This window comes from Oreochromis aureus, linkage group 1, assembly GCF_013358895.1.
Source record: "Oreochromis aureus strain Israel breed Guangdong linkage group 1, ZZ_aureus, whole genome shotgun sequence".
Lineage (NCBI taxonomy): Eukaryota > Metazoa > Chordata > Actinopteri > Cichliformes > Cichlidae > Oreochromis > Oreochromis aureus.
The window spans coordinates 35,972,667-35,995,895 of NC_052942.1; the positions used below are offsets into that span (position 1 = coordinate 35,972,667).

A 23,229-nucleotide genomic window follows, 5' to 3' on the forward strand; every position below is an offset into this window, starting at 1 on the left:
ATATCTGCAATTATTTTTTCTTAAAAGATTTTAATGGTTTTGTTTTTCCTCTGGTTGTTCATGACTCTGCACCTCACAGTTTGAAGTAAGATCAGCCCAAAGGTAACTACTGTGCAAAATAAATGTACCAGTAGTACGTTGGTTTGATGCCAACAACAGTTTACCATAGTACATTTTACTTTGAAAAACCAGAATGTGAGTGACATATTAGCTCATTCAGCTACAATCCACCACAGTTTACAGGTTATTGTATCATTTAAAGCACAGAAAGGAAATTATACGTTTTGTTTTCATTGTTTGGACAATTTGTGTGCACATTACGCTCACACATCACATTAACTCACTGGTCTTTGGGGTTAAAAGAAAAAAAAAAGAAGAAAAAAAAACCCCCAGAAAATAAATTTTGAAGTTTATTTATTGCAGGCACAGGAAAATTATGATAAGCAGAAGATTAAACAGAATTTTGGATCTGCAAACCCAACAATGCCATGGCAGCATTTCTCTTGTAGCACAAAATATACAAACATAATTCTCAAAACGTGAGAAACAAACATCATCTTCAGCCTGTGAAGGGAACAAAGCTTCAAACTCAAGTTTCTAATGATGATATTATCAGACAGAAGCTTTCAGCAGAACTTTACTTTCCAGTGGCCACAATCCAGTGTGCTTACCTGTGCACAAAACTATACAAAAGTACAGCTATTACTAAAGCATACTGAAGACATTTTGCTAAAGCATAAATGCTGAAATTCAGGGAACAGAAAAGACACACTTATCTAAACTGGCAGATCATAATCATCAACCTAACCACATTAGCAGTCAGTGTAACACAATTTCACTAAAGATTGTACCAAATTACCATGACTCTCCTTAAACTGATGACTACATCCTGAATAGATCACTATTTAAATACAATGGAAGAAGACCTGAAAGGTTCCCTTTCTTTTACTCTTTGCTGTAATAATCCCAGAGCTGAGACTTCTGACATATTAGTGCACTGTACCTCCAGATCAATCATATTTACCACATGACATGTATAAAAGAGTGTTGTCAAACACAACCACAGGGTTGATTCATAAACCCTCCTTGACCATTGCAACAACAGGGAAAACCCATTAAGGCGTTTATAATGCATGTCTCTAAATCACAAAGCAAGATACGCATTTTTTCCCAAACAGCAGCTAAACTATTTCACTTTAAGCTAAATGAGGACGGATGTGTTTTAAATAGACTTACAAGAGAACACAAGTAAAACATCTGTAAAACTATAAATAAATAAACTTAGCTTTTTCCTCAATATTTCAAAGAGAGAACTGGGGATGAGAACAGATTATTAGGCAGAAATTAGTTGGAAGGACTATGGAGATATCTCTAATGGCACATAACATATAGCAGCTGTTCTTGGCAAAACTTGTAGGGTAGCATGGCACATTCAGCTCATTTTAAAGAAAAAAATCAAACAAACAGTAGGAACGATCTAGTTTTTCCACATGAAATGGCATTCTGGACAATTCTCTTTTACTCCAAACCCACACTACTTACTGGCTTCTTATTCTTCTAGTATAAATATCCTGCAGCACAAGTGGGGGGGAATCACCGATATTTATAACAAAAGAAGACTGGTACATTCTTTAAAGGTCCAACAGTGATTAGCAAAATGTTACCAGTGTCAAAAAAGCAGCCCAGAAACAGGCAATAACTTCAAGGCAGAAAGAGAAATGTAAAGCAAAAATTCATACAGGTCTCCACTGAAGACAGGAAAATAGAGGTCTTTGCTTAAACATCCAGTATTAGAAAATTCCACAGCATAGATTTGAATTTCCACCAGAATAAACCAGCAGTCCAGACATCCACGGTGACCCAGTCATCAACTGGGATGAAGAGTGAACAAACATTATTTCCATGTGAAGCTCCTCTTTCCAAAGTTTCCTGGGCATCCACATACAGTCAGTGCACTGAATGGAGGTCAATGCAAACACTCATATACATATATATATATGAAGTCGGGTTCATTTAAAAGGATCGACTTTGTTTAACGGGACAGGTTTGGTTTATTATGAAAAGGATGAGAGGCTGAACAGAATTAGAGGCAATATTCTTGGACTCACTTTGTAAATCCTCATCCAAGTTTGGCTTTTTTTACTGATCATTTATGAAGATAAAAACTTAAACTAAAGCTACAATTGATAAAAGTGAATAAATAAGTTCTTGATGTTTCTTAAAAGTGGTCAAAATGCAAATAAAGAAAAAGTCTGCTGAATCAATACTGACACTGCACAAGTGTTAAAGGAAAAGTTGATATTGTTTTGGGGAGATAAGCCTGAAAGTTCTCAATTATAAATATATACTATAGCTTGCACCTACTTAGCTTAATACAAGGTTATAAAACAGAGGGGAAAACTAGCTTTAATGACTGCCTTCAGACAGAAACTAGCCTAGCCTGCACTAGGGTAACCTAGACTACCAGGTGTGCTATTTTCATCAAACTCTTCACAGGAAAATATAAAACCTATTTCAAAATATCAAACCTTTTTCTGACACGGTTCAAAGATGTATTTCAAGACATTTCTTACTGTCAACAAATCGCACAACAAGACCAAAATCAACCAGTGATATCTGTAATGGTCTGTTATTATGTAACCATGAAGAACAAATCCCTGAACAATCCCTGAATATTGAATATTGACTCTTCATGGAAATGTAGAGTCATGTTCAATATTCCATATATTTATCATCATATTTATCATTGTGTAAAATAAGATTTTATAAGGAAATTACAAAAATGTGTTAAACTAATGAATAAATACATAAGAATTTCAAATTCCTGCTTCCACAAGTGCACCTCATGTGTTAATCTGTTCGTTGTCCACGGCTTTGTCTGATTTCTCTTCTTACTGCTGTTATGTCTTTAAGAAGGTTGATGTGGACAAATCACAGGATTTGTTGCCAATATTAAAAAAAATGTAAAATTTCAGCAACTACATCCTTAATTGATGCACTCAGCCGTGACATATTAATGATGTCATACAGCAATAACAACCAACATAAACAATAAAAGGGAACAAGACAGAATAGAGGATCGATCAGATCAATTTGTGTATTCACTCATTAGGCTGTTATGGCTCACAGTATATAGCGGTGCATAATGGCTTTGGGTAAAGACATAAAGGCTGTTTTGGCATTTCAGATACATTTTGCCAGTAGTGGGTTGTATTAGTGCTTGTGGCCAAAACTGGATTTAATCGTTTGGAACAAATTCAGGGTAAATATCATAACGGGCTAATTGGGGCTATCTGTTTGTATTTAATTAAAGTAGTTAAGCTCTGGCATGAGCTTTAGAAAGCAATTTACAGCAAGAACGACTAATGCTGGTTTTATTCGTCTGAGGATAAGACTGCATGTGCATAATTGTTTGCAACTGCACATTTTATGCATTCAAATAATGAAATGGAGTGATATTTTTCAGTTTCATATTGTACCCCCTCCAAATGAAAGGCTGAAGTACAGGTTCTCACCTCTGAATCTGGTGGAGTCACATCTCAAGGACACTTTATCAGAACGGATATTGCAATTGCCAGCTCTCGACAGTGAGGAGAGCGTCATCCTAAACTTTTCAGCACAGCGTCTCCCTTCCTAAATCTCCTCCCTCTTCACTGACGCTTCTGCCGAACCTGCATAGGCTGCTTCTTGCCTCTGGTTTCGTCTCATCCCTGCTTGGCACGTTCACAGTAAACTGGCTGTCACTGTCCTCTGGTTTCACAGAGGAAAATAAGGGCTCGGTGGGTGAAGTCACCTCTGAACCCTGTGGTTGAGGTTGAGTTGATGGTGTCTGGGAACTGCTGGGAAACACAGGGGGTGAAATAGGGGACAAAGGTCCTAAGGGGGAGTAACGTCTTAAAGAAACCCCCTTCAGGTTAACTGCAAGCTCTAGAACTAATTTTCTAGATGCCCGGGGTGGGCACAGGGGTGCAGAGGCTTCCTGTGGGGAGAGAGGAAGTCCACTTTGTATTGAGGAGTCACTCTGGCAAGGAGTGGGAGGTGCAGACTCTGCAGCCCTGCTGCCATCTCTGCTGACAGGTGACAGGTCCTCTTCCTCCTCTGGACTGTCCACTGAATGAAAGGAGAGAGGCGATGCAGGGCTCTCTGGCAGGTCCACACCTACTATGTCAGACCCACCTGCAGACATGGCCCTGTTCTGAGGTCCCTGCTCCCCGACAGTCCGGTAGCTGTGAAGCCCTAGTGTGATCTGCGTGGGTCCAGGGGGATCCAGGAGTGGGGCGTGGCCTCTGGCTCGTCCTCCACTATGGAACAAGCGATTCCACAGGTGGCCGAGACGTCGTCTGGAAGAGGATGAAGTGGAGCGGCGAGTTGAGTGACGCCTTATCTGCCTGCGCATTGCCAACCGAAGATTCTGTAACACTGAAGCCTGGATGACAGGGGATTAAAACAGAAACATGCTGAAGTTCATTTCTGTCTAAATGCAGCGTCGCCAGTGTCTGTTAGTGTGTGCGAATCTGTTACCTGGGTGGGGTTGTATACAGGAAAATCTTCTACCGGAGGGATAAGACCCTGGGCTATTAACTGACCATATGAAGGAGGAGCCTCTCTCTGGACAAAGTCGGCCTCCATGCGAGTCATCTGCGTCTCAAAAGCTCTGTAAAGGAGTGAGGCAGGAAAAAACAGAGAACAGAGAGCAGAATTAGAGAAAATCAGGAAAACTACTTGAAAACCCACAAAAATACTTTCACTTCTACAGTTTCTGGCAGCTGCAAGAATAAACACCATCCCAGCGTTCCTCTGACTTAACATTCATTTAGTGGCAGAATGAGGGCCCACCTGTACTCTCTGTTCCTAAGGGAGTGCAGTTTAAGGGCACAGCCAAGAGCAATAACCAGCAGGAGACTGCAGACCAGACTGCCAATCAGGGCAGCTGTGATCACTTTCCTGGGCACTGCTGCCAAGCAGTCCCTCTCATCACTTCCATCTAAACAGTCCTCCTGCCCGTCACAGCGCCACGTCTCAAAGATACACAGGTTAGTCCCACAGTGGAAGTTTCCAGGTTGGCAGTCGTAGCAGTTCTTCTCGTCCGACCCATCTGGACACCTCTTCTGGTTGTTGCAGCGTTCAGAGGCTGGGTAACACATTCCTGTACCACCCTCGCAGGGGAACTCTCCATCTGGACACATCGGACAGCCCTCCTCATCTCGACCAGATGGGCAGTGCCAGTAGCCGTCACAGCGCTGGCGTTCAGAGTAACAGCCCTGATCACTGCCGCAGGGACGCTCGCCAGGAAAACAGTAACCTTTCACCTGGTAGGATGGAGGACACAGAAGGGGCAACTTGTACTATACTTAACTGACTGTGTTTGCTGAACAAAAAGAGCAGTTACTGTTTCTAGATCAGTCAGTTTGGATTAAAACAGATCCAAAAAGAAAAACAATGTAACTTTTGACAAATTAAAAGTTTTAAACAACTTTTAAAAAAAGAGGTTGAAAGAATTTCAAAGGATAGCTGAGAATAAACGATGAATGAAATGAACATTAGCCAACCTTAGTACCTGATATGTAGCATTGAAACCATGCCCCGGACTGTGAGGCTGGGCCATGTACAAAACGCTCATCTGTCCCCGGCTTGACTCCAACAGGGCGGGCCGCCTGTTGTTGTGATATGACAACACCTGTAACAGATGCTCCGCTCGCTGCAGCAGGCCGTCATAGATATGCAGCAAATCTCCAGGCCCCAGCTGCAGGTCCAGCTGCAGAACAATGGGCTTAGGGTCCTGAGTGTCCAACAACCAGGAGCATCTCAGCTCAGTCTCGCCGCTACGGTTCGCACGGAAAAAATCGGGAGAGGCAAACGAGCCATAAAAGTTCCCCAGACGTTTGCCACAAGTAGTGTCAGGGCAACCCAGTTCATCACTTCCATCGTGGCAGTCCCGAGCTCCGTTGCAGCGCAGGCTCGCGGGCAGGCAACGCGTGGACTGGGCCTCAGTGCACGGCAGAGAGCCAAAGGGGCAGAGGCCCGGCTGCACCTCAGTGGGAGGTGGCAAGCAGCTGCGTTCATCCGAGGCATCCCCACATTCATCCTGACCATTGCACTTCCAGGAGCGAGGAAGACACTTCCCATTCCCACAGAGGAATTCATCTGACTGACAGCTGCTCTGACCTAGGTGACCTAAAAAAGAATATGTCTGGTTAGCTGCTAAAACATCACTTTTTCCCCCCCCAAGAGATAGTTGCCAGTCTCATCTGTCTGTCATGTCCAACTGCAATCAATATCACAGGTTTTAGGCTTATCTCAGCTTTTTTAAAGAAGACAAACCATAACAAAAAAAATGCAGTAGTATTGCGGATGATCATATCAAAACAAACCAAGCAGTAACCCTGTGTAAACATGAGCTCTCCTATTAATACAACCCTCACAAAACTTTATTATGGCTTTATTAAATCTGTGTTTTAATGCTGCATCTTGACTTTATTGTTGTTATAACTGTTGTCACTGATGCATGCTCTGGTCTGCACATAGATCCTGCTGCTACTTTACCCACCTCATGTTTTCCACATATGCACATAGAAGCATGGGGAGGTCCCAGAACAGATGCTCATGTTCAAATATAAAATACTGCAGGTGGCCCTGACTTAAATGTTGTAAACATGATAATTCCACTTTTATTTCATTTTATTTAATAATGAGATTGCAGTGGGTATTGCTAATGGATTAAACTGTAGAGATATTTCTAATATTTTCACCCACTCTGGTATGTTTATGGAGTGGACAAACAATATGCAAATATTCTCCAGCTTACCTCTGATGTAAGAGAGTCGGAAGCCCTGGGCTTGCCCAGAGCTGTTGGCTTGAGAGTGGAAGAAGAGCCAAACACGCCCCCTGGTGGAGATGAAGGGCTGCGGCAGCACCGAGCCACATAGCCTGGATTCTCTCTTCCATGTAGGTGTCAGGAGGAGCCAGTCTCCCATGCATTTTCCTGACTCCGCCAGGTCGAAGTTACGGAAACTGGAGCATGGAACATGAGTTTAGGTGACTCGGTTATAGAAATGTCATATGTATGTAGCGTATGTTTCAGGAACTCTACCTGATGGTAATAACTTCTCCTTGACCTCCCTGAATATGCCAACTGCAGTTGACCCCAGGTGGGTAGTTTAAAGGCCAGGAAGGGCTGTAGATCACACCCCTCCGCTCTGTATGGATCTCCACCTGCTCGCTGCAGCCTGTCTCAAGAAACACAGGGGAGATGGCAGCATACATATTAGGGAGGTCGGTCTGAATGCTCCTTGTGCACATCAGAACTAAGAACACGAACACTTGGCAGACATCGAGCATTACCAAAATGTTGGCTTCCACACTCTATAAACCGTTTTATCCTCATTCTTTTATTTGTGACCATTACAAAAAACACTAAACGATTCACTGACAAGACAAATGACCTTAGTGCCATTGTGGGGAAGCTCCACGCTGATCAGATGGAGCTTTAAACAGAAGCAGCAGCCAAACTGGCAGCCAAGGCAACAGCATCTCCTGCTGCCATCACACCATTACTCCAGGGAGCAACACAAATGTGTGAGCAGGCAAGGAAAAGCTCTAGGACTAACACGCAAACCTCTGTGTTGTGTGCAGGCACTGAATCCTGTTGTTTTTCTAAGTAAAGGCGCAGCGATCAAGTTACCGGCATCATAATCTGCAACATAAATGTGGAATGGGAAGTATCTCATTTCATTCTTGTGCTGAAAGCAATAATATAGAGCAGGCGCATTCAGTGTTTAATCATCGCATTACTGCTTAATGCCACAGAAAGAATGAAACGCATGCAAGGAAACGCTGCCTAACAAGCCTCTTAATTAACCAGAACCACAGAGACAGAACATTAGCTCAACTATGATCCAGCACTGACACACAGCAGGGAGTCTGCTGCTTAGTGCTGTTTGTTTCTGGCTTACTTGATGAATCAGTAAAGTCAGCAGAGTGAAGCGGGGTGGCGGAGGGAGGAATCGTTTAAGTGCAGATATCGACTATCCACACTAACTTAGCACACACATAAATACCTACACATACTGGGCTGGACCAAGCTGCTACACAATGCTGTTGTTTGGTACAATAAATAAGAGAGCTGAAGCGCATTTTGACTGTTGTGTTTGTGTTTCATCTACTTTCAAGCTCAGACTCAGATGCTGGAAAAATCTGATCACAGAGAGAAAGAGAGAGAGAGAAAGAAAACTCACTTTAACTCACTATTTTTGAGTCTCAGCTTCATGTTTCTGTTTACCAACAGATGTAAAAAATGCTGTTTTATGCTTAAGCTACAAAACATGAACAGTTCACCAACAATAGTTGCTCAGGGAGCAAACTTTTTCTCTATGACATCCAGAGACTCCAAAATGCACTGCAGCCAAGCGCAACTCCAGCTCAGTAGCCAATAGAGTCATCAAAATATTAAAATAGTGTTTTATCAGTGAAAGGTGAACACACATAGCATAACCACACAGGACACACTAACAGATAGTGGTGGAAAAACTACATCTATAGGTTTTGGAGCTACATTCACATATAGTGAATATCAGCTGTAAAATGTTCTTTAAAGGTGATTATGTTGATCCCATGGCTGATACTTAGCATCACGCTGGAATTATTAGATGTAAAAAAATTGTTCCTGTAGTTTTGTTTTTTAGGAGCTACCTTGGGTTAGGTGATGTAAACCTCAGTGGTGATGACAATGTTTGTGTGTGTTTTCTAGCTTAACATATATGAAACCTGTAGTTTACATTTGTTTGAAAGCTATTAATGGAGTAAACCATGCCAAACTTTCACTGAAATGTGTATAAAGGGATATTAACTTTTTTTTTTTTTTTTAAAAAAAGCTTGAATAAAATACAAAAACATGTGAAACTGCATTTATAGCTTTTAAGGCATGTAAATGTGCCTTTTTAATTTCCTGCTCTGATTACAGTGAAGCGTACCTGAGAGAAACAAGAGGATTAAGGTTGCACTTCAGCATTAAGCCCTTCAGTTTTTAATCTGCATTGTTCTCAAAAACCACACATAATCATGAGCTCAGGTAAAATGTGGAGATACTGAATGCAGTTGTAGCTTGTGTGTGTATTTGTGCATGCAACTTCAATCACCCTAGAGCTTTATGTGTGAAAACATCAATTCTTTTTTTGACTTTTTGCTTTTTAAACCGCTTATCCAACTAGACTCGTGGACATCCTGGACAGGTTGCCAGCACAGGGGAACAGGCAGCAACACAGGCTGAAGCACCAGGCATAAGGACAACATGTACACTGGACACATCAGCCAACCTCAAAGCTTGAAGATTCCTGAGTCAAACACGGGATGGTGTGCTCCCCTTTAATCGTGCAAATCTCTTCTCTCCTCAGACTTACATCACACTGACTTAACATTCATGATCTTAACCTAACTACAATTTGTCTAACCCAAAAACGTAACCTGACATATCCCTTTATCTTAATTTTTGAAGACCTGAATTATGTGGACTGGCTTTCTGTCCCCATAATGAAGACACACACAATGAAGAATCCCCGACCCCACACAAGGATCAGACACACACACACACACATACCTCCAAACTCTCACTCTGTGTCCCTTTAGCAGCCTTCCTCTTTATTTAAATGCCAATTAAGTGCAGGGTATTACAATAGAGCGGGGAGGAGGGGATCGTGGGGTTGACTGGCTGCAGAGAAGCAGTGATGTAATGCCGATAGCAGCAGTATCACATTTGTGAAAGCGCGTCCATGTTTCCACACTAACCGTGATCATTTACCCACCACAGATCAATAATCCCGCAGGTTTCTGCACAACGATAGCCTCTGTGCTCTCCCTCCATCCAATCAAAACAATGAAAACAAACCGTCTTCATCTATCAGATCACTTAATCAGAGACACACAGTAGCAGACAAAATAACACCCACTGCTGCTGCTCGGGTGTGAACACAGAGACGCTCCGCTCTGATAGTCACTGATGTAATCATAGCAGGAGCTTTGTAAATTACCGGATCTCCCGTAAAGATGCGAACACGGATCAAGAAATAGAAAAGCATGGCCACTTACAGTTCACCGGGCAATGCGGATCACTTGTGCATCCCATCATGTGTTCGTGAACATCACAGGCAGAGCTTTCTAAACTAATGAGCAGAAGCCTCCGCTTAAAACATCACAGCGGTGTAGAGACGCATTGTTGTTTCTCACCTGCACAGAGCAGAGCACAGCGGAGCCACAGCAGCCCCAGCAGAGGCAGCACCAGGGGCAGCTCCGTCAGTCCCATGGTCCGGCGGGGACCTCTGCTATTATCTCCTACACGCGTTTCGCTGTTCGCTCCACATCTGTGCGATCCACACCAGCTCTGGCATCTGCGTTCAGCTCGGACACAGCTAGAGCTCCTCCTTGCCGTGAAAAGGCATTGTGTCCTTCCTTTGCAGCGGTAGCCAGGACGCTACGATCAAGGTAGCTCCAGTTAGCGATGCGGCTTCTTGTTACTCCCTTCAAAATAAAGCCTTCGTGGCAAACGTTAACTTTTGCAGCATTATAAAACTAAACGTCTTATAGACTATAGTCTTAGATATAAAAATCGCGGTTATATAGGGTTTGGATTTGTAGTTTAGAATTAAAGTTGAGATGCAAAGCTAGAAAATTTTTGTTTTCTTGAAGACTACTTCCGCTCTAACTTTGGCTGACTCTGCTTAGCTTTCCACATCTTAAATGAAAAAAAAGTGGCTCACATAATTCTTAAGCCTTGTCCCCTCTTTCTCCAGATGAAACTTTATATATTGAGCTGAAATAAAGAATTACGAAGACGGCTTCTGGTAGGAAAGATACATAATAATCTTCTCCCATTCGCCCGCTTGTACTCTGATTCTTTTATGAGTAGGCCCTTTAACTGTCGCCCTCGTGTGGTTAAACTGTTGTACTGCAAGTCGGACTATAAAATAAATTCTATAGTCCCTTTTAATTTAATAACGTATTTCGAGTTTCACATACACCTGGAAAAGTGTTTTGCTGGGAGAAAAGTACTCTGTAAATGTAAAGTTATGACAAATGGTGCGCACCAAACAACAACGAACGAAACAACAGAAAAGAAAGAAATAAAAAGGCACCGCTGGGATTCGAACCCAGGATCTCCTGTTTACTAGACAGGCGCTTTAACCAACTAAGCCACGGCGCCGCTGACGGTGACCATCGAAAAGGGCACTTATGAATAGTGAGATACACGGGTCCGATGACGTCATTGCTGTATTCAGTATATGACGTATTCTCCTCTGAATGCGGCGTGATACATCAAGTTGTCTCGTCTTATTTTTATCCTATTTTTTTAGCCAGTAGAAAATACGTAAGTATGGGACAAAATGGTAAAAATTTTATAAATAGGCAAAATTTTTATAAATAGCAGTACACCGTTAAGTTAAATTTATCCAAATCAATCAACTAAAAGGAGAGCTTAATGTGGCTTAGTCAAACGGAAGCGTAAATATGTGCATAACTGTAAAGTGTAAGAAACTGTAAGAAAAGTAAGAGTGCAGTGCAGCAGTGTCTTCGGCGTGGAGTACAGGGTTGAAAATAAACACCACACATAAGGGAATGATAGTGTGTATATATTACAATTGCCTGTGGATCATTTCAAATTTAAGCAAAAATATTTCCGAATATTACGCTTTTGATTTCCATAAAAAGGTTTCTCGCCTTTTCCTTTTTAATTATAATTACATAGAATGTCACGTATTTACTATTAACTAGTACATTTAGAACTAGAAAATGCATTTTCTGAAGAAACTGCGGTGTGAATTCTGATAGCTGAATGTTTTGAGCTGAAATAGCTGCTGAATGTTAAGTTAAAAATGTTGAATCCGCTGAAATAAGACGAAACATTCACCTGAAGGCTGAAGTGTAGAACTGTTGAAAGCTCAAGTTCACACAGAAGAAGGGGTTTTGAAGCTGGCAAGCAGCCGAGCATGTTTAAAATGTACATTAAGTTTCATGCTTTATTTCCTAAACTGGAACTGAAGAAAAAGTATAAAAAATATTGAAAAGGATAATTACAAGCTGAATAGCTCAATATCTTGGCTTCGTTTTAAAGTTTAAATGATGTCTGTGGGTCAACATTTGTGGAAGTAGTTAGAGTTGAAAGACGAATATGTTGAGTGAGGATTTGAAAGGTCACCCAATTGAAATACATTGTAAATTTTTGTTGAATAATTTAAAAAATATATATATAAAAGATACAGACTCCAACATCTCTCAGAGAAACGATCAAGAAAGACAAGAAGTTGACCTCAGCTCTCTTCCTTAGGGTGAACAAGTACAACTAGAGGAGAAGCGCTTCGAAGAAATGCAGAATAAAAATCTCATGAACAGAGAAAAAATTATGTTCCTGACGCAAGAAAATGAGAGAAAGAGCGCTGAATGAAAAAAACTTTCCTACCAGCTTCAAGAAAAAGAAGGTATTATTGAGAAGAAACAATGGGCTCTCCAAGACAAAAAGAATCAGGAGCTCCAAGAAAAGCTTGATGAGGCTCTGGAAAAACTCCTAACTCCAAGGCATGGAGGAAAAATACAGAGCGCTGCAGGTAAAGCATAATAAAACACTGAACAATTGTTTCAAAAAAAGAAGCAACAGGACTTAAAACGGAAAGAAATGGACAGCAAGCTTGAAGGCATGAAGGAAAAATGTGCGAGGACAGTGTGCGATCCCATTCACTGATGACAGCTGACTGAGGATGGAAATGTTTTTTGATTTAGTCATACAGTACTTCCAGAGAATAGTTGGCAGGATCCTTGGATTAGTTCTCGTTATTGACACATTGTTTATAGAAAGAACAGATGACTTTTTTTCCCCTAGTGAGCCATTTCGAAACTGATGGCTTCAAACTCGTTTCTATCCTACTAGTTCTGGTGGCAAAAAGAAAAACATTGGAAAAAAAAATCAAACCAACACACTACGAATGATATTTCAACAGTTTATTCAACAACTTCATAGATATTTTTTGAGAAGTGTGCCGCTTTATTGGATGTTTGACAAGTGCGGGAACCAAAGCTTTGTACATGCACATGGTCTCAGCACAGATACAGACTATAGGTTTTTATTTATTTATTTTTTTAAAATCACACAGCTTTGAAATACAGCAGCTGATGAAGCTTACCAACAACCACTTCAGTAATATACACAATTAATGAATTTTCTGTTTGAATTAAAAAGTAAAGACAGAAAAAAAAAAAAAAAAAAAAAAAAAATAACACGTAAAAACCTAGAAAGAAACTAAAACTGTAAAAATCAGAAAACAAATCCTACAAATGGCGCTGAGTCGATGAGTCCATGAATGCACGAGTCCGAGGATCTGCATGTCACGTTGCTCAGCTGCTTTGTCTTTGCACATTGGTTAGTCTTTTAAATTAATGTAAATACTATGAAAACAGAATCCATGTCATTCACACAAAGAAACATTCCTTTTTACTGATCTTGAGCTCCAATTAGCAGGACACTGGACTAACAGCCATGACAGAGGAAGAGAAAGGTGGGTGGGTGAAGTCTGTTTGAACAGCAGATCACACAGCTGCTGATCATCATCCTAACATGGTGTTCACTGAGGCGACCACTTGTTTCATTACATCTTAAATATTTTATATGAGTTTTTACCTAAAGTTGTCGTTTAAAGTGTCTAGATCTGTCTCTGGCTGCCCTAGTGTCAGTTCCTCAGACAAAGATCAAAATGATTCAAGGGCACAATTTTTTCAAACAATCAACAACTTGTGCATGAGTCAGTATGATTGGATCTGTGTCTGAGGAGCTACTGAGCCTAACCTGCCTTTGTTTAGTCTGCAACTCATACATTTTCTCCCATCTAGCTCATGGGTTGTGTGTGTGTGTGTGTCTGTATGTGTATATGTCAGAGTGGGAAAGAGCATGAGATTACTGGTGGGCACACTGTACTCCCGAGCCGTGGTGGCTGCCCTCTTCGTCCGAGCTGTCATTGTAAGCCTCCCTGCGGTTACCCGATGACGAGCCCTGGCTGACGTCATAATCTTGCAGGTCGACCTCCTCCGTGTCTCCACTGATGATGGGTGGCTCTGACCGTGAGGGCAGCATGTCTTCCAGCTCCTTCACAGGGAAAACAATTGTCAAAATAGAGCTTTAACAGGCAGCTTCATCGGGATTTCTAACCATTCTCTGGTGTCAGAAGGTTGTGGGGTCAAGAGTGCACCAGTACGGGGGAAGACAGCAGTCCTACATCTGAACATGTTACAGGTCAGACAGCTAACTCACTTCTGAGCTGTCTGAAAATCATGTATATTTTTCAAGTTAAAGCAGCTGTGCTGTGGGCTTTCTCCATCAACACTGCTGCCAATATTTGCCTTTTTCCTTGCTTGTTTCAAAGCTGCTGATAAAAGAGCACATCTGTTTACACTGGTTCCGTGTGCTGCCATCACTGATGCCCCCTCAGAGGCCTGATGGGCGAGTCTGATTTAAACAATACATTTGAACTCAATTGTAAATGACTCGCTGACTTAAGTCTGTTTGGAATATAGTTTTAATGTCTTAATCTAATTATAGAGGAAAAGAAATTGCCTATGAATAACAGTTTTGTAATTACTTCCAAGGATGAAGAGTGAGCTTTGGTCTTTGTCTATAATGAGACAAATAAAAATCAGAAGATTAAAAACAGTAAATTAAAAGCGCAAATCTGTCATACCCCAAGTTTCTCAGGGCTGATCCAATTGTTGTCAGGAAACTGGACATCAAACTTGATATAAAGATCTCCTTTCTCGAAAGGGTTTCGGTACTGTGGCATGCCTTCTCCTCGCACCATCCTGACAGAGCCTAGAAAAGAGTGCGGTTCGTTAAAATTAGACTTATTCACATTTTTCTAAACTATTTCCAGCACTGAGGATTTAGGGTAAACCCCACCCCACAGTGTTACTGTGACAAACATTACAATGATAGAAACTCTCTGCCAATAAAGCCCAAAGCTGGACACTTGCTCAGCCGTCAGAGCATGCTAGGCTAATACACTTATTTATCTGGCAACCACATCAGAGCTTTAAATAATGATGCAGTCTGTTCCTGACAAATTCAGTAAGAAAAGCAATGTTAAAAATGGATGTTTACCTGGTTCAATGACTTTGCCAGCAGGGTACTTAACAACAATTTGTCTTCCATCTAAATGTTTCAACATAAACTGGAAACCACACAGCGCCTCCACCAGCCCAATCTTGTGGTTCATGAAGAGGTCATTGCCATCTCGTCTATATGTCTGAAAATGGAGAGATTGTTAGTAATATCTGTTAATAGATGAAATAGTCACAGTTTTAACAGATTAAAAAACAAAACAAAAAAAACAAACAATTATATCCTGATATACGAAATATGACAGCGTGGGAAAGCATGTCACTGTATATCATTACCCTTTGAATAAAGCTGGGGCTAAAGCAGAAGTGGAGGTTAGTTATTACAAAATGCTCTTTCAAACGGCCATAAAGTTTTTTATTCCAATAATTCAAAGAGTTCTCATCGCTGAAGCCTTTTCTCTCATAAAACCACATTAAACATGGTAACAGATAATTGCCAAAGAACAAATTGCTTTTGTCTGTGACTGATAGCCTTTCAAAGTGGTCAGAATCATTTTCTCTGACAGTGTCTTTTGAGCTCGTCATCTGTGACAGCTATAATTGACTGTGACAATGCTTCTTCGTGGTTTAATTTGGCATTCAAGACATTGGGGGAGACTATGAACTTGGATTTTTGTAACATTTCTTTCTTATGTTGCAGTAAAATGTGTTACACAACAGCTTTAAGAACTCCTGCAGACTAAACTGACAGGCAAATAAAAATCTTAATCAAAAGGCTATAATTAACAAGACAAACATCAACCCATAATGCAACACTCAGTAGAGGCCTTGTACTTTAAATTCACACACTGTTCCATAAGCTAGCTTTTATGGCACTGTAACACTTTGTCAATTTTAATTATTGTTTTATTAATTATTAGATAACAATTAAGTTCGTACCATCACATTTTTGAAAACTGTATTGTATCCGAACACTAACCACCTCTGCCTTAGAGCATTTGTTAGAAATCAATAGTACAAACAAATATAGTACAAAAAAAGTTACTAATTTACTCAATAGGATGCTGTCAGAATGTATTCCTGTATACACAGACAAGTAGTTTTTTCATGCCTCTTAAATACTTTTTATTGTACTACTTCAAATGGTTTTCAGACCTTTTGATATAGTGCCATTTCATAAAAAGTACTGATGTTCCATGATCAGTGTTTTGTCTGTTGCTGCTGCTGGCTGTACCAACCTATCATGCTACAGATGTCTATAACTGACATTTTGACATTAAAGATAGACATCCTGTGGGAGAAGGAGCCAGAGGCACTGCTGAAGCTCTGGGTGGTGTTCTAGTTAAGCCAAAACCATCCACAACCCATTTCCTTTAACATTTACCAGGGTCTTTATTTACCTCAGCTGAGTAAGGTAAGTGGCTTGCAAATTTCTGAATTTGGCACCATTACGACAAATAAGCTTCATTACAATTTGTCTGTTTGCTTTATTAAAATTACAACATTTAGTTGAATTGCTCTGCAGCATCACAAGACTGATTAGCCTATCAATCCACCACTCATGATGTCAACGTAACTTTATTTTATGAGAGGACACCCATCACTTTTTGGCATCCAGCTACAAGCGTTGTTAATGCAAACCAGGAACTCAACACTTCAACCATTTAGAATCATAAGCTCTGATGTTTCAGTGAACAGAAATACTCCTTTTCTTCATTTCCAGGAACACTGTTCAGCTACTGCACAGCATCCTTTTTCCTTTGGTCCACTGTGGGGCTGCTTTCCCTTGTTCCTGTTGACTATATCTCCAGCCATTACCACAGACAGGGATTTTTAAGTGACATCTGGGTAGTATACAAAGTAAAATCCCCTCAAAAAGGGAAACAAAATTAAAATAAACTACCACAGAAATTCAAAATTAAGGCATAATACGATTTAATTATAAAAACTGAATAAATTTAATGTACGTTTTCCTTCATATATGCACTGAAATACAGACTTCTCTTCCCTGTTAGAATTTTTTGTAATACAAAGATTTTCTTACTTTATTTCTTGAATTATTGCAAATAGAGGGGGTGTTTTAAATCAGTAGCTTACTTATGAATCATGAACTCATGAACAACAGCTGTATCCATCTATATTCTACAGCAGGTGCACCATTTAGCCCACAATCCAACACCACGTAACATATGACTTTTGAGTGTTCAAAGTGCAAAAACAATTATTTAAGTCACGTATTGTATGAGGAGGGGTGCCTCAACACATAAGCAGAAATTCTTTGACATAGTATCTGATCAAGACAATTGCAGCTTTTATGAGAGAAAAAAAAAAAACATTTAAAAAAAATTATCCACCTTAGTAATGTTGCATTTTAGGCTCTGACAGCTCACAAAACTATGACTGATACAGAAATTCTATTTTTCTAATCTGTATCAGAGAATTCTTAATCATAACTGATTAATCATGCTCACTGAATAACAAAGTGGTATACATTCAGCCTTTTCAACACATGACTTTGAAGCAAAGTACAAACATTGCTACAAGATTTTAATAGATGTTATAACTGATGTTATTGAAAAAAAAAACTCAATATGGCTAAGATATACAGATTGACAGTTGACCCTCGATAGCCTATGACCCATAAAATTATCATCCATCAGCGCTGCGGGAGGTTGGCATGTTAGTATGAAAGTGAGGCGAAGCATAATACCATAGGCAGAGAAACAATGACCAGGTCGTCCCTCTACTACACTAAGTGAATTTACTAGAGCAAACTGAAAATGGGATGGGAGGAGGTAAAAACCCAAGCATCATAATTAAAAATGAAATCATGAAAGGTTACATACAATGTTATGTTGTAGGATTAAAAATAGGGTCCTGGTTATGGCGTAAGGTACGACATAGATCTAACACAGAAGCATAATTCACCTGTTAGAGTGACTTATTCACCTTACGTCTGTCTGGACTGTGGGAGGAAACTTGAGTTCCCACAGGCAGAACATGCCAGCTCCATGCAGAAATACCCCAGGGAATGATAATACTAACCTCTAGACCAGCGTGACACTCTGGTGCTATAACACTCATTCCAAAATGTTAAAATCTGCTCCTAGACAAATACCCTCTGCGTTAAAATAATTAAAGATTAAAACACTGAAATTAATTAAAACTAAACATTTATAAACACGCCAAAACTAAAACAAACAAACTAGAAAAATTTGCATTTCCTGGGAAAATGCTGTGTGGATGCTGTAACGCTGAAGCTGTCTGCTGAAAACAGCTGAAAAAGCTGGGATTTGTGCTGAAAAGGGGTGAAAAAGTTTAACTGTTAACTGAAAAAAATGTTGCCATAAGCGGGATTTGAACTTGGGCCTCCTAGTCTGAGAACGGCTGCTCATCTCACTGAGCTAAAACACAGCTCAGCCCGGCAAGCAGAAATAAGTGACCACATTGATAATGTGTTCCATTCATTTCAATGGGTTAAAAAAAAAAAAAAAAAAAAAAAAAACGCATAAAAAATTCAATACCTCAAAAGGTATAGAAGTTATGAGCACCAAAAGAGATATAGCCGGCATAAGCAGAAAGAGCAGAATTTTTTAAAGTTTGAATGGCGAAAATCGGATAAAAACTGAGGTAGTTAAGGGCCAAAAAAACGTACAGAAGCAACTAGAATAATAAAGAATATGCTTATAGCATCCACACACAAAAAAAACACACACCCTGAAATCAAAACAAAAACTCTAAAATGTAATTAAAACTTATTAAAAAAAACCCCGATATATACAAATTCTGCATGACTATCTCCAACGTCTCCAAGATTTTATTTCCAGTTATTTGATGCTTATTTTGTTTGTGTGTAAATTTGTCACCTCTGCACACCCACACATGTATATGCTATGATATGGTACATTTTACGAACCAGCTGAGACTATGAGGCCATTATAGTGAAAACAGAATCCACACAACAGTTAAAAGAATGCAACAGGAAGCTTTGGTCAGGCGTGAGGAGCTGGATTAGAAGTTAGTTCTCCTTTTTATGGGAATGAAGTAATTAGCAACTGACATACAAAAAACAAAAGGAGAATAGACTGCCCTAGAATGGACTAAAATAATGTTAAAACCATCACCCTCTATTACAGAGTATGCATGGGTTACGAAGGACAGGATAACGTGAATCAGACTCCCCCCACGTACCTCGTGCTCTTTTTCTTGCAGAACAAGAACTATATCCCCAGGTTCAACGCCAGGTGCCTGGTCAGCTTCTCCCCCAAAGGTAATTTTCTGGCCATGCTTCATGCCTTTGTCCACATGTACCTCCAGAATCTTCACCTCCTTCACGACTTTCTTGCCCTCGCATTTTTTACAGCGGTCTTTCTCACTGATCACCTCACCTGGGGCAGATTAAACAAAACACAGGATCAGAGATCTGTGAAGATCAATAAAACACGCAAGTGCTTGGTCACGGTTTACATCACTGTGGCACTTACCCTCTCCATTACAATCAGTACACACTGACTGCATCTGTTGGACCATACCCGGGGCCAGCTGTCTGATCATGATGCGCATGCCACGCCCCCTACACGCTGTACACTTTTGTACAGCCCCCGTCTTGCCTCCCTGCCTGTATTCACACAAAGCCACAGATGGATTTGTTGCAATAACCAACAAATATCACAGGATTAAAACTGTTAATAACTAAGCAATCAAGCAGAAATAACAGCAACATGTTGGTTATACTACTCACCCATTGCAAGTGCTACACAGTACATTCTTGCTAAGTTGTAGTTTAGTTGTTTTTCCATTGTAAAGGTCCTCCAGTGAAACCCTACAGGAAAAAAATAAGATGATATCAAGACACTTAAATGATAAAATAGTTGGGTGTACAAGATTAGGTTCTAATCTAACATCCGAGTTTCCAAGCTAGGTCTTACTTGAGTGGATGGACCATGTCCTCTCCTCTCCTCCGACCTCCATTTCTGGATCGACTGCTCTGTCCACCCATGAAGCCAAATAGTCCACCTCCAAAGATGTGGGAGAAAATATCGTCCATCCCTGGGCCACCCCCGCCACCTTCCCGCAAGCCTTGTTCTCCATAGCGATCATAAAGTTCTTTCTTTTCAGGGTTAGTTAGCACATCGTAGGCAAAGCTGATTTCTTTGAACTACATTTAGAGAAGACCGGAAACACAGACAAGACAAAAAATAAAATAAAATTAACTGGATGAAGGGAATGGCCCGGCTTTTGGGATTTGAGAAAACAGTTAACTGACCCACTTAGATCCGGCCACATAGAGTCTGGTTTTTAGAACCATTAAATAAAAATGCGTCTTAAGCTTATGGAAAGCAGGCACCAATCAACTTAACTGGTGAAAAATAAATAACACTTGGGATTTTCCTTTGGCTCCATCTAAAACACCCGAGGGGACAGAAGTCTCGGGTACAATTTCAGCTCTCCAAAACACAAGACTTCAGAGCAAATTCACATCAAATTGATTACCTGTCAAAACAGTAACTCAAAGTTCCATCTGTCCTATACAAACTTTACCAACACTCCTAAGTTTCTACTAAAGAAATAGAAAGAACACTAATAGTTAAAAAGAAAAACATCTAGCTTCCATTTGCTTTGAAGAGAAAATGTGACGTTCAGCATGAGTTACATGTTAATCTCACAGCCAGTGTAAAGGATATGCTCAGTAGGACACACTATTTTCCAAAACTCAAATGCTTTCATTATTATGAATACTGCCCCCAGGCTTAAGACTCTAAAGTTGCCATTTTCCTGTTGGTAACAATCTCCTGCTGAGAAAATCTAATTGCCATATGGGGGATGATGAAAGAGAGGCTTGTAATTTTCTTCTTCTTTTTTTTTTACCCCTTTGCGCATTTCCATAAACATTCCAAAATCAACATTAGAAACTGATGAGAATGTTAAACACAGGTGTGGAAAGTCATCAGGGCTGTTCCAACTTCAGGAATTTCAGCTCAATGTTCAATAACAATTTAAACCCTTAAAATTAAATGTAAAGGCTTAAAGCGAAACCACCACAAAGCAAAAGTAAAACTAAAACAGGAAGTAGCTCCTGTCATAACTGGACTGGTTAGTCTGAAAGATACATTAAAGCTTCAGAAACACAAAATTCTAGGCACCTGCTCTCCTTGAGAGCCCGTTTTACTTCTAAACATTTTAAACTATTTTTCCTCTTTAGTTATACATGACACTGATAACAACACATAGCACCTTAGCCAAAGGACTTTTAAACAACTGACTAATTTTAATAAACATCCAAAACAACAAAAGAAAAAGAAATCTGCAAATTAATGAACAAAACAGATTAATAATGTAGACATACATTAGAATCTGGCGCATAAAATGAAAATAAACGTCATCTCAAATTAATTTAAAAATACTGAGAGCCAAAGGAAATCATTTAGTCATCAGGGAGGGGTGTTTCTTTCCATTAACCCTTACAAACAGGTTTACAGGTTTGTTTGTTTGTTTTTTTAGCTTTTTATTGTCTTCCCAGTCATTTTTTAAAATTACAAATCACACGACTCATCTTTACATATGATGACCAGCTCCACTGTAAATGTAAACCAGGTGGAGGCTGCCACAGAGGCGTTACCTTATCTCCAGCGTTAGGGTTCTTGTCGGGATGATATTCTTTTGCCAGTTTCCGGTATGCCTAGAAAATAACAAAAACAGAGGTAACTCCATTAGCTAGCCATTTTTACATTGGGCATGCGTTGTTTACTGGAAACTTGCGTCGAAATGACTTCAACACACACGAAGGAAGCTTATCTACGGTTTACGCAATCACACGTGCCTTCCTCTCCGAACAAACCTGGCCGGCCAAGCTCTACCTGTCTCGGCTTTAAAAAAAAAAATCATTTTCTCCCAACAATAATCCGGTTTTGTAACGACGACGGCTATTCACCACTTCCACGCACCCATCCCCGGGAATTACCCTTTAGTGAAAAAAGGCAACTCAAAATGTCTGACAATTTCAGTGCTAACGCTTCTAAGCTAATTAGCATATCTTCTCGCTAAGCACGGACGCGATAACGATAACGTTTAAGATGAAAATATGACAGCGTAATAAAGTTATCCGATAATGTACTAACATACAAAAGGTGGGTGAACATCAATTTAGTCTAGTCTAGCATGGCCAGTTAAAAAACATCACACGCCGGTTGGAAGTAAAAAAAACCCCAAAAAACCCCAAATTTAAAAAAAGAAAAACATTCAAACTGCCGAATAAATATTTAACTTGGATTCTTTGGCTTATTTTGATCACCACGTGTTAGGAATCTGTATTTCGACCGTTTGTCAAACACAAAACCGAGGGCTAGTTTGGCTGGTTTCGCGACAAACACTTAAGCTAAAGCTAGCGTGAGGTCAATCGTTTAATGCGTACGAGCTAGCCCTGGTTTCGGTTGACCTTTTTCACATTAACAACTTGGTAAACATACGTTTTCCTAGTCGATCTTAGCTAAATTGTGAAAGAAAAATAAAACATTTATTGAACTCATAAACGACACATCCCCACTGTCACATGAATATCCAGGCCGGTCAGCCTGATTCACTGCTAATGTTAGTTAGCTTCGCATAGCAACGCATTTCCTGATTGAGGCACTTTTAAGACTTTGAAGCTTAAACGCAATATATAACCCCGCAGATTATCTCCCGTGTATTTACCTTTTTCAGCTCATTTTCAGTTGCAGACGGAGACACTCCGAGGAGGTCGTACAATTTCGTGTCGACAACATTCGACATGGTGTTGCTGTTGATGTTGCTTCGGCAGGAGCTGGATGGACAAAGAGAGAAGGAGCCGGTGGAAAATGTTTGGCTCGCCTCGTGTCTCCATTTCCGGAAAGTCAGGCCCGCCGCGTGTCCGCTGGTGCCCCCTGGCGTGGATGTGCTTCATGACTGATGAGCTCACACACGAGAGTAAACAGTCGGTTTTCTTTTCATTTTTCTTCTTCTTTTTCTTATTTTATGTATTTATTTATTTATTTGAGCAGATGTTAACCATTTAATTAAAGTTAATTTAGACAAAGCTTGAAAAAAAAATCTTGCTATTTTATAACTGGCCCCATAGTTACACCTTCACATATAAAAGTTTAAACTCAGTTTATGAGCTCAAAC

General features: G+C 40.2%; 2 protein-coding genes and 1 non-coding gene across 4 annotated transcripts; all 3 read right to left on the minus strand.

Annotated features, from left to right (window-relative positions):
• Positions 1 to 397: 397 nt before the first annotated feature.
• lrp3 (low density lipoprotein receptor-related protein 3) lies at positions 398 to 10,888 on the minus strand. Of its 2 annotated transcripts, XM_039613315.1 has the most exons (8): positions 10,749 to 10,888; positions 10,219 to 10,462; positions 7,091 to 7,226; positions 6,806 to 7,011; positions 5,558 to 6,174; positions 4,837 to 5,309; positions 4,522 to 4,654; positions 398 to 4,426 (listed from the first exon to the last, which is right to left on the minus strand). In XM_039613315.1, the coding sequence occupies exons 2-8, from the start codon at positions 10,292 to 10,294 to the stop codon at positions 3,614 to 3,616; spliced, it is 2,454 nt and encodes an 817-aa protein (XP_039469249.1). In that variant the 5' UTR covers positions 10,295 to 10,462; positions 10,749 to 10,888; the 3' UTR covers positions 398 to 3,613. The 2 variants fall into 2 exon arrangements, with proteins under 2 accessions (XP_039469249.1, XP_031602333.1); XM_031746473.2 differs by having other exon boundaries at positions 10,219 to 10,888.
• A 229-nt stretch (positions 10,889 to 11,117) lies between these two features.
• On the minus strand, positions 11,118 to 11,191 carry trnat-agu. Its single transcript has one exon. It is a non-coding gene; the product is annotated as a tRNA-Thr (tRNA).
• A 1,775-nt stretch (positions 11,192 to 12,966) lies between these two features.
• Positions 12,967 to 22,857, minus strand: dnaja2a (DnaJ heat shock protein family (Hsp40) member A2a). Its single transcript, XM_031746465.2, has 9 exons — positions 22,780 to 22,857; positions 21,707 to 21,766; positions 20,016 to 20,245; positions 19,829 to 19,909; positions 19,572 to 19,705; positions 19,279 to 19,475; positions 15,128 to 15,272; positions 14,712 to 14,839; positions 12,967 to 14,119 (listed from the first exon to the last, which is right to left on the minus strand). Exons 1-9 carry the CDS (start codon positions 22,855 to 22,857, stop codon positions 13,931 to 13,933), a joined length of 1,242 nt encoding a protein of 413 aa, XP_031602325.1. The 3' UTR covers positions 12,967 to 13,930.
• Between the last annotated feature and the right edge of the window lie 372 nt (positions 22,858 to 23,229).